This window comes from Rhinichthys klamathensis, unplaced genomic scaffold (genome assembly GCF_029890125.1).
Source record: "Rhinichthys klamathensis goyatoka isolate OS25496 unplaced genomic scaffold, OSU_Roscu_1.1 h1tg000144l_1, whole genome shotgun sequence".
Lineage (NCBI taxonomy): Eukaryota > Metazoa > Chordata > Actinopteri > Cypriniformes > Leuciscidae > Rhinichthys > Rhinichthys klamathensis.
This window is the reverse complement of record NW_026606679.1, coordinates 451,079-466,551: the sequence shown is the minus strand read 5'-3', so window position 1 is coordinate 466,551 and position 15,473 is coordinate 451,079. Positions and strand designations below refer to the sequence as shown.

The 15,473-nt window shown below is 39.8% G+C and overlaps 1 protein-coding gene across 1 annotated transcript in view; it reads left to right on the top strand.

Annotated features, from left to right (window-relative positions):
* The window catches only part of LOC130090417 (CMP-N-acetylneuraminate-beta-galactosamide-alpha-2,3-sialyltransferase 2-like), an 85,943-nt gene extending 85,661 nt beyond the window's left edge, over window positions 1-282 (top strand). The window contains 1 exon segment of the mRNA XM_056257776.1: window positions 50-282. Coding sequence (XP_056113751.1) covers window positions 50-217 — 168 coding nt within the window. The 3' untranslated portion in view covers window positions 218-282.
* The last annotated feature ends 15,191 nt before the right edge of the window (window positions 283-15,473 follow it).

Here is a 15,473-nt window from a genome sequence, read left to right as displayed (position 1 = left end):
CTGTGCACTAATGTCAGGTACTTCTGCTGATGGGTTTTTCTGTGCTTAGGTCAGTGTGTTTGGCTTTGGCGCAAACAGTAAAGGCACTTGGCACCACTATTTCGAAAACACGCCCAAGAATTTCAAACGCACTGGTAAACACAGTGGAGGGATTGAGACCCAGACGATCTTAGAACTTCAGGAAAGGGAGCTGATCAGTCTGTACAGAGGGTGGTGAGAAGGACGAGGACTCTGAGTTTCAGTTACACGATTATTTAATGACATTCACCTGTATTGATGATATACACAGTGTTCGAAGTAGGCCGGTACGCTCCTCCAGTGAAAACAGAACGTGAAGACACTTTAGATTTTTTTTTTTTTTTTAATTCATAAATTAAAATGTGTTATTGTTGATTTGACATTAGATGAACATAATGCAAAGAAATTTTTAATTAATAATGAATATAATCTGGTTGGTTATCAATATTCAGGGTTTGACTTGATGTGTATTATAGAACCGATTGTATGTCCCCCCCACCACCACACCACACCACACCACACCACACCACACAAGTACTTTTCTAAAGATTAATATTTATAGGATGCTCTGTAATAATCAAAATTGACAATAAAGGTATACATTGTTACATAATATTTCTATTTCCTTTAAATGCTGTTCTTTTGACTTTCTATTCATCAAAGAATCCTGAAAAAATACATATGACTTTTTCCTCAAAAATATTAAGCAGCACCACTGTGTTCAACATTGATAATAATAAGAAATGAGCACTGTAAGGCCGTCTAATTTGATCCAATGGCGGCATTCAAATTAGCGGTGAAGGTCTCACGCGTGTTCCGTCTCTTCCCATGGCAAAGGCATTTTTAATTAAATGCATAACATTTTATCTTATGTATTAACTCGTTTCATCTGACTCCATAAAATGAAAAGGTTTTTCAATGGTATCTGTGCATCATTAAATATACGTTAATGTTTGACTATTCCTTTTAACTCCAATGAAAATAATGTCAAAGTCTGTTAGAATAATCAAATATAACAATTTATTATGTCAGGTAAAAGTATTATGTCAATTTCATTATCAGTTCAAAGATCATCAATACAAAACATCAAATGCTCTAGGATAAGAGAAATAGATGCAAACCCAACATTTAAGAAATACATGAGCTAACCTCACGGGCTATCTGAAATACAGAAAGAGCCCTGAGCTCTCGTTGCATTTTCCTTATATAGCCAGACCTTATTTGATATGTAAAACTTGAGTTTAGTGGAAATTTACTGTATTCCCCCACCATTACTGGGGGTAGAAGTTGACCATCTGCTAAGAACAGTGGAAATTAGCATTCATGAATTTACACCTTTGGGAGTGCCTAGAGAGGTTTCCTTTTGTTTTCCTTATTTGGAAATGAGACATTTGTACCACTCACCCTGCGACAGTTTAAATGATACTAAACACAATACTCAATGATAATCATTCACATTAAACCATATATATTCTTGTGTGAGTTTTTAGTGTTACTGACTGAGAGAGAGAGGAAATGTAGATAAGGTACTCAGAGGAAGGGGGGTGCGGGGTGTGTGTGTGTGAGATGTTCAAATGTTAATGTGCAAGCAAGGTCCTTTGTCTTATAGACCTGTGGTGAGGTTGATTCCATCAACCAGTTCTTCCAGTCTTACAAGCACAAAATCAGCATAGGCCTTTTTGTGAAAGTTCATGTGGCATTTAAGAAGACACTGAGTGCAGAAATGAAGAAATAATGCTGTCCAAGTCCTGTGATATTCTCAAGGATACATGTTTAATGCACAGGCAGAAATATACATTTTTTCAGTAGCCTTTATATAGTGGTGTTTTGCATGCATATCTTCAGTTCTCTGTTAAACTCTGAAGCTGAGCTGTTAGAGACCACCCGTTAGGCTGCGTTTTAGAGATGACTGGTTGAAAAGTACGCTTTATTTCCTTATTTGAAATTGCTAAATGTCAGTATATAGGCTACACAATAAATTTCAAAAGAAAACAAAGATAAAATCACAGTGTCAATGACTTGATTATTCAGGTCTTTCCACATTATTTGAGTTTTTGGAGGAGCATCAAAGCAGTGTCACGCATGCTTTAGTTTAGACAAACATGGTGGGAGTGTCTGACTAAAGTGTATCAAAAGCTACCTGAGATTTTTGTTTGCATGTAATAGAATGAGGTGTGGTAGATCTTTGGTGCAGCAATGCAGGTTGGGTTGGTTTAATTTCTGCCATTTTACTGATAATTAAACTATTAATATCCAACTGAAAGTGCAATTCGAACAGGTGTCAACAAAGTTTACGTGCTAGTCAATCTAGGTCTATTATTGCCAATCACGGGCCTCTTCCTTGCTCACGTCATGGGGCGTATGCCCCATCTAGCCCTTATGTTAGTTTGGCCCTGAGGTCTATCTATTCTCTGAGGTTCTCTCCCACTCAGCTGCTTTTACTGGAACTGGCTTTAGTTTTGTAAACCTAAAAGTTTTAAGCAAAACAATTTCTACACTACAGTTCTATCAGAACTTCATTTGATGGTGTTATGACACTTGAGGTTTAGTCTTAAAGGGTTAGTTAACACAAAAATGAAAATTCTGTCATTAATTGTTCACCCTTATGTTGTTCCAAACCAGTAAGACTTTTGTTCATTTTCAGCACTCAAAAAATTACTCTTTAAACTTACTTAATTTAATTATGGACAGTGGTTCCACACAAGCAAATTGCGTTTTATTAACATTAATGGGATTTTTTTAATCTATGTAAGCTCCTTGTGTTGTGACAACACAACTGAATGAGTCCAAACAAATCAATGGAATTGCTTCCCTGTAACTTAAACCGGTTAAGTTTAGTGAACATGCTTTAGTTTATTTAAATCTTCACTGACAATTAAAAGTATCTAGGATTTACATAATTTCTCAATTGAAATTCTATACTATAGCTTGCTATTAGCATATAATAGCACTTATTAACATATTAAATGCTAAGATGTATATGCTCTTTCAGCAACAAGAGTTATGTTATTAATCAGTCCACATTCCTAACCAAATGCTCCCCTCTTCTCCACAATGGTAACCCACTGTAATTTAAATGGTTCTAATAATTGCAATGTAATTGAACATTAAACACAATTACACACTATAAAGTCTTCCCCTTTCCTCATTTTCTCAAAAACACATAAAATAACACTTAATTTCAACATTTATTCTCTCTTAATTCAGCTATATGCAAAGCATGCTGGGAACTAACAAGCACCGCCCAGTTTAAGTTAATGCAACACAAATAATTCATGTAATCCAACACAAACGGATTAAGTAAACTTTAATTTTACATATTTAAGCAGATTGAACACAATCAAATTAAGTTTGGACAAAATGTAGCAATTGTGTTGCTTAAGCTCATTTGAAGCAATTTGAACAAGCAGCCAAAATATTTATTTTTTCATTGCAATATATTTAAAGCATTCCAGGACAGACTTTCCGAAATACTCACAGAAATGAAAGACTTTGCCTTTAGATTAACTTTATATTTTCTCTGAGGCCATGCACCTTTCCACTTTCTTCACACGGCATCTTCATCCAATACGTTGGAAATAGTCACATCCAGGGTTTTTTGAATCGCGAAATTAAACTCTTTACATTAGTTTAACGAATGATAATTAAGTATAGTTGAAAATTATACAGGTTAAGTTAATTAAACGCAATACAATAGTGTTTTGGTGGTAAAATAAATATATGTGTGTTACTTTAACAAAACATATTTGGGTAAAAAGAACAGTGCCACAAAACTATTTTTTTAAATGAAATGAAGATCTTTTGGATGAAATCTGAGAGCTTTCTGTCCCTCCATTGAAAGCTACACAACTGACACTTGACGCTTCAAAAAGTTCATAAAGAGATCGGAAAACCAATCTACATGTACTCAAAAAATGACATGTTGGCTTTTATAAAAAAAAAAACAGGTTCCACATAACTGGGTTACGTTAAACAAACATAATTTGTTCATGTAACTTCAACATCATGGAATTAAGTCATTTTAAAGTAGTCTCAAAGTGATTTTTTAAAGGCTTCCTGACATGATTCAGGTATTCTTTATATTCATTAATCCATTAAAATTTCATTTATTTTAGTGACACATAATTAAATTGATAGACTATAGCTATTTGCTAGCAGTAGCACATATTAGCATCTTAAATGCTAAGATTAACATACTCATTCAACCAAATAATTGAAATAATTAAATCAGTCCACAGCCAAACAAAATGCTCCTCTCTTCTCCTCAATGGTAACCCACTGTAATTTAAATGGTTCTAATAATTCCAATGTAATTGAACATTAAACACATTAAAAAAAAAAAAAACACATAAAATAACACTTCATTTATTACAGTTTTTCTTGATTGCTTAAACACATTTCTTGAAACTATGCCTCGTATTCTCAAAACAGTAAACACAAATCCATAACGTCTCACCCAATTCCCCAAACATCCAATTTTCAGGTCAAAATGAAGCTCTACACTCAAAACCATTCACTCTTGCTGAAAAACCAAACTTTGCCCTCAGACAGGACACACAAGCCCTCAAAAATACACACACTACAACATAGTCTTACACACTGGTGCTATAAATTCAAAACAACATTTCCAAAACTGGTAATTCATGTTGCTTGTGGTCCCCCGCCCTCCCTCCCCCCATTTTTTTTCCCCTCTCTCCTACTCTTACGTAAGATGTGTGTGAGCATGGCAGTAAAAGAGCACACACAAACCTTATTCAAATATGGAATTGTATTGGAATGGTAAAGATTGTCTCTTATTCAGTGATATAAATGTGTTTGCCACCACACCTCCCTGAAAGTTCTGATGATGGAGGCGACGGTGAAGCGACTCAAATTTGGCTGTACTCGTTGCCCAGCCTCCCTCATAGTCATACCATGGACAAGGACATGGCCAACTAAAGTGGCTTGAATTTCATCTGAGACTGCTTGTCTTCTTGCCCTTGCCCTTCCTCCTCCTCCTCTTCCTCTCCCTCTCCCTCATCCTCCTGCTCTTCCTCCTCCTCTCCTGCTCTTCCTCCTCCTTCTCCTCCTTCTCCTCCTCCTCTCCCTCTCCCTCCTGCTCTTCCTCCTCCTTCTCCTCCTCTCCCTCCTCATCCTTCTCTTCCTCCTCCTCCTCCACCTCTTCCTCCTTCCTGTTCCTCCTCATCCTCTTCCTCCTCCTATTCCTCCTCCTGTTCCTCTTCCTCCTCCTCTTCCTCCTTTTCCTCCTCTTCCTCTCCCTCCTCGACATATTGCTTAATTTCTCTGTGGATCCATTGTTCCAAAACTCAGTAAACTGATTTTTATCTTTTATAAAAGATTGTATAACCTTTTATCTATCTATTAAAGGATCTGACTGATGTGTGTTCAATTTTGACTCTTAGTGTTTTCACCTGGGTAATTGTGTGCTGACTGAGCTGAAGCTGTGCTGACTTGAGTGAACAATTTTGAATGCTAGTGCTTTCTAAATGACCACGAAGGGAGAAATGAAGGGATTTGTGTGTAGAGTTTTGCTGTGACAGTTCAACAAATCTAACTAATGTGTCAAAACAGGGGAATAGTGTTCATAGTTCAGTGAAATGGGTGTGCTTTTTGATAAATGGCATTATCGTTTTGAAATTCTGGTTATAGTCAGTGGTGTAGTGCAGGGTATACGCAGGTATACGGCGTATACCCACTTCTTTTTCAGTCGGCATTGCGTATACCCACTTCTAAATCCCCTCTGATGCGCATCATTTAGTTGCTAATCCAATCTCGTGAATAAAAAACACCCAGTCAGGGTCGTATCATTGAGATCCCCGAGGTCCTGACCTCAGTCGTTTTTTTAGTGTAGCCTATATAATGAAAGTTGTGCAATAATTCCCTAATATTAACTCTAATTTGGTGCTGCAATGATTCTCGAGACGATTCTCGTCTGAGCTGCTTCAGCACTCAAACACCCGCTCGTCAATGTCAAAATGTTTGAGACCAATCAAAGCAAGCAGGATTTTTGTTAGTAGGGAGGTTAAGTGACTTTTGACTTGAAGTCATGATGCAAAGGTCCCCTTTGGTATGGAAGTACCTTAGGGCCATAGAAATAAATTTATCCTAAGACACAAGTGAGATCACATTTTGTATCTTATATACACACATTTTTTAAAAATGGCCGCCGACCATACTTGAGAGGCCCATATCTTTGCTTCTGTCATAGCTATAATGACAGATTTGGTATCAACGGGTACATTTTTGTGGTCAAGGAGTCCAATAAAATAGGTTCCAAGACTAAAAAACAATAATGTTGTCCTTAACATGACAATTGGAGGTGAAGTATGCAATTTTTTATTAAAAAACGCATGCCAAACACACAGTCCATTCACAACTTAATAATTTCTTCGTTTAGGTCTGCTTCGCATGCGCCCTTTACAGCACTGGCTGAAGACGTGGGTCCTGCGTCGAGCATGGGCATCCGGTCGTTTACGTCTCAAGGTAACTCAGAACTGTGTCACAGCTCTGGAGCCCTGGAAGGCGGTCGACTGGTATCAGACAGGTGTAAACCTGGGAGTAATCTCTAAACTGATAGTGGTTTCGACAGACGCCTCCAATTCGGGCTGGGGCGCCCTCTATGAGGGCAGACCGACTTTTGGCCTGTGGTCAAGCCAAGAAAAGAGCTTGCACATAAACTGTCTAGAGATGAAGGCGGTCGAGAACGCCTTGCGGTTCTTCCTTCCCCTTCTAAAGGGCCACCATGTCCTTGTCCGCACGGACAACATGTCGGTGGTTTCCTACATAAATCGCCAGGGCAGTCTGAGATCACGGAACCTTCATGCACTGGCAGAACGCATCCTTGTATGGGTTCAGCACCCATCACTGGCCCAGCCCATCACTGGCCCAGCCCATCACTGGCGGCTGGGCTGCCCATCACTGGCCCAGCCGCCCTCTCTATGCTTTCCCTCTGATCATGCTGTTACCACAGGTAATCAAGCCTATAAGGGAGAACGGTTCCTGTGTACTTCTAGTAGCTCCGTTCTGGCCGAACCAAGTTTGGTTTCTGGAGCTGATGCAGCTTCAGAGCTTGCCTCCGTGGCCTGTCCCATTGAGGAGAGATCTCCTCTCACAGGCCGGGGGTACGATTTGGCACCCACGACCCGAGCTTTGGGCTCTGCATGTGTGGGCCATCAACGGGTACCCATCAGTCTCCCCGACGGAGTGTTAAACACGATTACGCAAGCTAGAGCGCCCTCTACTAGATGGCTTTATGGTTCCAAGTGGTCAGTGTTCTCAGGTTGGTGCTCAGCTCGCAACCTGGATCCACAAGATTGTGGGGTGTCGGAGGTTCTCTCCTTCCTACAGGAGCTCTTGGATAAGGGTAGATCCCCATCCATGTTCAAGGTATATGTGGCGGCTATTGCTGCGTTTGTCAAACATTCGCATGGCCAGTCACTGGGTAGGAACGACCTTGTAGTCCGCTTCCTCAGGGGAGCTAGAAGGATGAACCCTCCTCGCCCCCCCTCGGACCTTTCCTTGGTCCTGGAGGCCATGAAGGGTGCCCCTTTCGAACCTCTACAGTCTGTGGACCTTAAGTATCTCTCATTGAAAACCGCCTTTCTGGTGGCTATCGCCTCAGTCAAGCTGGTGGGTGACTTACACGCACTTTCTGTTAGTGCGTCGTGCCTTGAGTTTGGGCCTAATGACTCCAAGGTCATCCTCAAACCAAGACATGATTATGTCCCCAAAGTACTTGCCACTCCTTTCAGAGCACAAGTCTCTGTGGATCTGACAGCGAGTCTGACATTCTCTCGTCACAGGCGATTTTTGAGATTCACCTTCGAGGGCCAGGCATATCAATACACAGTCCTACCGTTCGGCCTGTCCCTGGCATCCTGTATATTATGATGTACATGGACGCGGCTCTCGCTCCCCTGAAACTTCAGGGAATGCCAGCTTTGAACTATTTGGACGATTGGCTGATTCTAGCTCGATCTCATTCAGAGCTCATAGAACACAGGACCATATTACTCGAACACCTCGAGAATCTTGGTCTCACAGTCAATTGGGCGAAGAGCCAGGAAATATCCTTTCTGGGCACAGAGCTGAACTCGCTGTCAATGACAGCGCGACTATCGCCAGAGCGCATACTGAACATTGCGGCACTATAGTCCCGCTCAAGAGATTTCAGAAGATGCTGGGCCTCATGGCCTCATCATCATCAGTACTCCAGCTGGGTCTGCTTCGCATGCGCCCACTGCAGTGGTGGCTGAAAGCACGAGTGCCGTCTCAAGCTTGGGCCTCCGATCTGTTTCGCCTCAGGGTCAATCAGAAATGCGTCGCAGCTCTGAAACCTTGGAAGGCGACCGACTGGTACTGGTACCACCGCCTCTTCAATCTGACATTCTCTCTTCGGATCTGACAGCGAGTCTGACGTGAATCTCCTTTGCCTGGTTAGGGCCCTTGGAACGTTCGGCTGCTTTCAGACGGTCAGGACAGCTATTTGTTTCGTTTGGTGGCCGATCTAAAGGTCTAGCTGCCTCGAAACATAGCCTTTCCAGGTGGAAAGTGGACGCTATCTCACTGGCTTATACATCTAAGAGCCTTCGTTGCCCTCTGGGCGTCAGAGCTCATTCCACTAGAGGCATGCCTCTTCATGGGCCTGGTCCAGTGGGATTTCCCTTCACGATATCTGTATGGCGGCAGGCTGGGCCTCTCTGTCTACATTTATAGGGTTCTATAACCTGGAAGTTCCCGCGCTCCAAGCTAGACTGTTGTCAGTTTAGTTTATCCGCTCAGTTCTGCCGGACTCGGTTCCGCGGACTGCAAAGTTTTCAGTTCAGGCAGGCTATTGCCTCCCCTGACTGTTATACCGTGTTAAGCACCCTCTATGCATTTAAGGTAACCACGTTTACCTTATATCATTCTTATTAAGCCCATTCCCAATGTCGGCTTTTTATATCCCCATATCATATGAACTCAGGGCGCTCGCCCTTGGGTCAGTGTTGTGGTAGATTTAGCACGCACGGCGTTTTAAATTGGATTCCCGTAGCGTAAGCTAGCTTACGCAACACGAGAGTACTCTCGTAAGAGAACGTCACGGTTACTAACGTAACCTCGGTTCTCTCTAGAAGAGGGAATGAGTGTTGCGTAACCCTGCCGTGCTTGTGCTACCATCTGGTTTCGCTTCAGTCGATGAAAACCAAGGAGCATCTTATCGAGCTCTGGCTTATATAGGCATAAGCCACGCCCATTCGCCCACTCATTGGTGCTTACGTCACGAGCAGTGCCTCGATAGGTTGCAGCAGTTGCCGCATAGCATCCAATAGGCGCGCGAGCTGCCTCGCCTAGGTCTGCTAGCTGCAGCAAGTGTGTTTTAAATTAATACAAATTATAAGGATAATTTTTGGCTTCAGTATTCTCGAGAAAAGAGGTTTTCCCTCTAAGGTTCTTTTTTCCAAAGTAAACTAGCTAGCTATTTATTAGTTATCTAACATAAAAAAAAAAAAAATTATTTAATGAGAAAGTCATACGAACCTCAAAGTGTTAACCTGTCACCTCTGACCTTCAACAGCTGTCACAGCTCCTGGTGCAGATGGGATGTGTTGTTGCAGGAACTGATATGCTATAGGCTACTCCTGACTGGTCGAAATCTCATGCTACTTAGGACAAATGTAATGTACAGAAGTAGCTGCACTGCTTAAATACAAAATTAAAGTTTTTGAACGAAAAGATAAGTAAAGTCACTCTGATGACAATTTTTATGTGAAATGTGCATATTTACCCCCAATTGTCATGGTATGGGGAAAATTATTATTTTTTTAAACTTGAAACCAATTTTATTGGATTCCTTGACCCCAAGAATGTACACTTTGACACCAAATTTGTCATTATAGCGATAACAGAAGCAAAGATATGGGCTCTAGAGTATTTTCGGCGCATTGGCGGCCATTTTTGAAAAAACATGTTTATTTCTGATACAAAGTGTGATCTCACTTGTGTCTTAGGATAAATTTATTTGTATGACCCTAAGGTACTTCCATACCAAAGGAGACCTTTGCATCATGACTTGAAGTCAAAGGCCTATTTTTTGGGCTTAACCTCCCTACTTTAGGCAACTCGTTAGGATTTTGTACTGTTAAAGGCACAATATGTAGGGTTTTTTCGCCACAAGAGGGCGCAGTTTCCAACAATAACAAAGGCGTAGGTTGATGACGCAGTGATGGGCTGAATGATGGGACTTGCTGTCAAGCTGATGGATCTAATAATGTTTATGGATGAGTGCAGACATTCGTGTTTTTTAACATTACAGTGGTATGAAGCAGGTCGCGGTTGCTAAAGAGACAGATATCACACGCGAGTCCCGCGGATATAAAGGAATAAGGACATTTAATTCTACCGAACTACCCGCAAGTGCTGGATTACTCACACAGGTCAGTTTATTCGACGAATTAAACTTGTGAGGTAACGCAGCGCTGCTTCACTTGGTCTAACGTTACACTATCACACTAAACGGCATTTAAATGTGTTTTGAAAGTTATAATGTTATACTATGTGTTAGTTCGTTTGCTATACGAAACTAGCAGTAAGCTAGATCAACATTAGAATAACATACTGACCATATTCTAACATTTCATCATGTTAAGCTAACGTTATATAACATTGATTTGTTTTATGTACAGCTCACCTGTCTAATAAAGCTGTCGAGTCGTGACTCGTGAAGCTCTGGCGAGTCCAAGTTAGTCGCGGACGTGGAGCTCTCGGCATCTCAAAAACGCCACGCTGATATTGATCCTCATTTTTGTTCTCCTTGTTTGTCCCAAAGTCTGCTTGCCATGGTCTATGTTTGAAAGAAACAAGAACTGCGTGCCACTAAACGTTACGCACTGCGCAGTTGTCCACGTCTGTCGCCATGGTTACGTCATGGCTATGGCAGTATGAACGGAAACCGAGGATAGCGCGGATATTGCGTCATTGACAGGCGACATTTTTTTTTTCCGGGACGGCCACTTATTTAAAATTGGAATTTCTCTGAAATAAAAAATCTTTGGAGACTTTTGGGATATTGTAAATACACAACTGCAGGAAATATATCACACTGTGCAAGTGTTTTTTGGATATTTTATTACAAAATTCTTACATATTGTACCTTTAAGTTGAGACATAATAATTGTGTTTTTTTGACTTAAAATGTTTTTTTTTTTCTATTAAGGTCCACGTAATTATAAATATATTATGTAAAGTGCACAACCTTCCTCGTTATTTTTTTTTGAGTGTGAATTTAGCGGTTTAATCCACATTTTCTGAAGAGACACGATCACTTTATATGATGAACAGATTGAATTTAGGTTTTTATTCACACATTGATCAGTGAACATAAACAGATCAACCAAACCTGCTTGACACGCGAGAACAAGCCTTTAGTGGAAGCTCAAACGTGCTACGTAACACGAGAATGAACCTCATTGGTTCTTGCAGATACTTAAAAATGAAAATTCTGTCTTCATTTACTCACCATCAAGTTGTTTCAAACCTGTATGAATTTCTTTCTTCTGCTGAACACAAAAGAAGGTATTTTGAAGAATGTCGGTAACCAGACAGTTGATGGACCCTAAATACTATGGAAGTAAAAGGGGTCCATCAACTGTTTGATTACCAACATTCTTCAGAATCTCTCCCACACATCCAACCCCGCTGGGACTGGACTCAATGGTAGAGACGTGGCCGAGGCTGCGTCTGTACACTTTCCCCCCGATTGCTCTGCTCCCGGGAGTTTTTGCTAGTAGCACCGTACTGGCCATGTCACAGTCACCAGATTCCATCCAGCTCTTCACTTCATTTCCCAGCATCCCCCTTGATCCACACCTGCACTCCATCAGCCATCACCTTCACCTGTCATCGGGGGTAAGTTGAATAAGGGGTGAGTCGTAGCTATCAACGGATTTTAGATTGTTTTAAAGTGGAAGGTTGGACTTTTATACTAGGCCTACATCAAGTTGTAGTATCAAAATTGTCTGTCAAGTCCTGTCAGTCGAGTTAAATATGTGTTATTTGCGATGATATTTTGGGGTGTGTGTGTGTTAACCTGCTTGCGAACTCCGAATCTGTTTATTTAATTTAAGACTTCTGAGCAACGTTGATGCACTGTACACTTAACAGCTTTTGGTCGTGTTTGTCCCAGGTATGTGTTTTATTCGGATTTGTCATGTTGTGTGTAAAAATATATCAGCTGAATTAAGTGTTAGCATTAACACATGAGCTCGCACGTGCTGAAATGTGTAACTGCGCCATTTTCTTCACTTTATGTATTTCAATTATACAAAAATATGTAAAATGTTTGTTCATAGTTTCTCTGTTTTCTAGACATTTCTTTAATGTATGTTTTTTTTATTTTTTTTATTCCACTATATGTTTACGATCACTTTGTAAAATGTATATTGAGCAGAGTTTCACATCTCTCCGCTGACTGCTGAGCAACATCGATGCACTGACTGTACACTAACCAGCTTTTGGTCGTGTTTGTCGTCCCAGTTTTGTCTGTGATGATGGGCCCAGTAAGTGCAATCTTGAGTGACCATCCACCTCTCAGTGTGATTCCATCCACACACACAGTCGCGTGTGTATAGGCTATATGATTATACATTGATTTCTGATTGATTGGGGCCTAATCTTTTCCTCTTTTACTGGTTTCTGTCTCTCTCTTACGCCAGTAGACTACTAACTAACAGAGGACATGTCATTGTAAATCCACTAGATGTCAGCAGCCGCTTTCTTTTTTTAAGTACAGCAGGACACCAAAGAGCAGTAGTGTGTTTGGTGTCTCATAAAATAAAACATATCTCTTTAGTATGGCCTTCCTGTAATATTTCACAATGTTTTTAATTTAATGGTTTTCTTTATTTTAATAAACCCGTATACATTTTATTTTTATTCTTGTATTTTACTTGTACTTGTATTTATTTATTTATTGTGCCTGTAAAGCACTTTGAATAGCATTGATTTGTTTGGAAAAGTGCTATATAAATAAAATTTGCTTGCTTGCTCATAGGACTCATAGGAAAACGTTCAATGCTGCCTGCGTTTCCCAAAAGCATCGTAAGCAGTTGATATTAGAACAATTGCCACCAATGGTCTCCACGATCAATTTAGGCTTACGATGCGTTTTGGAAACGCAGCCCAGAACAGTCAAAGTACAAATTCTATTCTTGGTAAGAATATGTAATGTTCTTTTTGGGTAAAGAAGCGTTTAAAAATGTATATTTGCATATTAATTGTAATTCTTCTAAAATGATCGAATGCAGCATGTAGTTCCTGAGCGAGTGACAGAAGTTTAGGCCAACGGATGTGTACCCACCAGAGAAGGTTTGCTCATGGGAGGGTGTAGAAAATACCATTCAGTGCCTATAGAGAGCAGCATCAGCCCGTGGACTCGTGTTTCACCTTCACTGTGGGTTTCTTTCTTATCCGAAACTTTTCCTCAGAAAACGCAAAGCAAACATCAAGTGTTTTAATGCTTGCTGTCCAGCATTTAAATGATTGATCATTACAATCGCTTTGGCTCAATTCTCGAATGAGATTGTTTTTTTCTCAAAAGTTTAGATCTCTGAACAATTAGTTTTTTGTTCACATCAGATTTGAATTTCTTCTTGATTTAAACAAATTGCATGCGTGCCAAAGAGTCTACAAATTGCACAATAACTGAGTTGATTCTCAGTGAAATGACTCTTAACGCCAACAAAATAGAAAATAAAAACATTAAATTTGTATAACAAATATTACCACGGTGAAAAGACATTTAAACATTTTGACCAGTGTGGATGACACGATGACAAAACATTTTTATTTTTATGTCATTGGGCAATTTATTGACGCAATAACCAGGTCATGAATGTTTCATGAGTCACTACATTTTTGAGTTCTGATGTTCATTCAAACAGCTGTGACAATTCAGTTCAGAGAATGTTAAGACGGTTCCAATTTTGTGCCAAAGCGATTGAGAAAAAAACTGTAATGTAATCTTACACTCACTTATTGCATACGAACATAAATTATTTGTTGTAAAACACAGCGAAATGCCAACATTGGCATTATAGACTGAAAGATATTTTGCCAATCCCAGAATGCATTGCAATGTAAAAAATAAATCCAATATGGCTGATGAGAGAAATGCTGATCATTTTAAATAAATATATTTTATTTATGCTTTTTCAGCAAGGATGGATTAGATTGAGGAAAAGTGACAGTAAAGATAATGTTACACAAGCTTTCTATTTCAAATACATGCTATTATTTTGAGCTTTCTATTCATCACATAATCCTGGGAAAAATGTAGGCTATCATGGTTTCCACAAGAATATCAAGCAGCTCAACTGTTTTCACCATTGATGATGATATTAAATTGTTTCTTGAGCAGCAAATCCGCATATTAGAATGATTTCTGAAGGATCATGTGACACTGAAGACTGCTGCTGAAAATTCAGCTTAATTGCATCACAGGAAGAAATTATATTTTAAAATGAATTAGGAATTAAAATAGAAAACTTTTTGATTTGTAATAATATTTTACAATATTACTGTTTTTACTGTATTTTTTATCTAGTAATTGTAGCCTTGGTGAGCATAAGAGACTTCTGTCCAAATCTTACTGAAGCCAAACTTTTTATTCAAAACATGAAATGTATTGAATAATTGTTTGGTGTAAAAATGATTATTGCACATACATCGAACTGTTTTGAAATTATTTTTGAGTATGGAGCACTATTTGTGTTTCACACATGGAGTTGCTTCTTACAGATAGTGTTCTAAATGGATTACTCACAAGGTTTTATGATGTTTAGGACATAGATAACCATAATAAAGGCTAGATGTCTCGTCCGCGCTGCTGGCCAATGGAGGTCGACGTCCGCACCTGGCGGCCATTTTGTCACAGGCAGCTCGCTCACTCGTAACATTGTGTTTTAATGGTGCATGTAGGCTTACTTTTTAAATAACCATAACTTTCTCAATTTTCTACCGATTTTCAAACGGTTTGGTTTGTTATAAACGTCAGAGATGTAGTTATGACACTGCATACTTATGAATAATAAGTGTATAAATAAATAATCATCCAGAATTATAGCCACGTTAATAACGTTTGTAAGAAACCAAACTGTTTGTAAATCCGTCAAGATTTCAACGAGATAAGAGTATTTGTGTTCGTGCTGATCACTCGTCTTACATCAGGCACCACAGAGCCCGCCAGAAAGCTTGCCTGTGACAAGATGGCCGCCGGTGATGACGATAGAGACTCCGCCGTAAGACATCTAGCCTTTATTATGGATATCTATGGTTTAGGATGCCTATGTTTGTAAGACAGATGTAGGCCTACTTTCTACAGCAACCTTGAAGGGACAAATAGACATCACACACATTCACAGGGTAAAGTTTCACCATGAAATGCATTTTAATTCGCTCTGTTACAACAGTTTATGTTC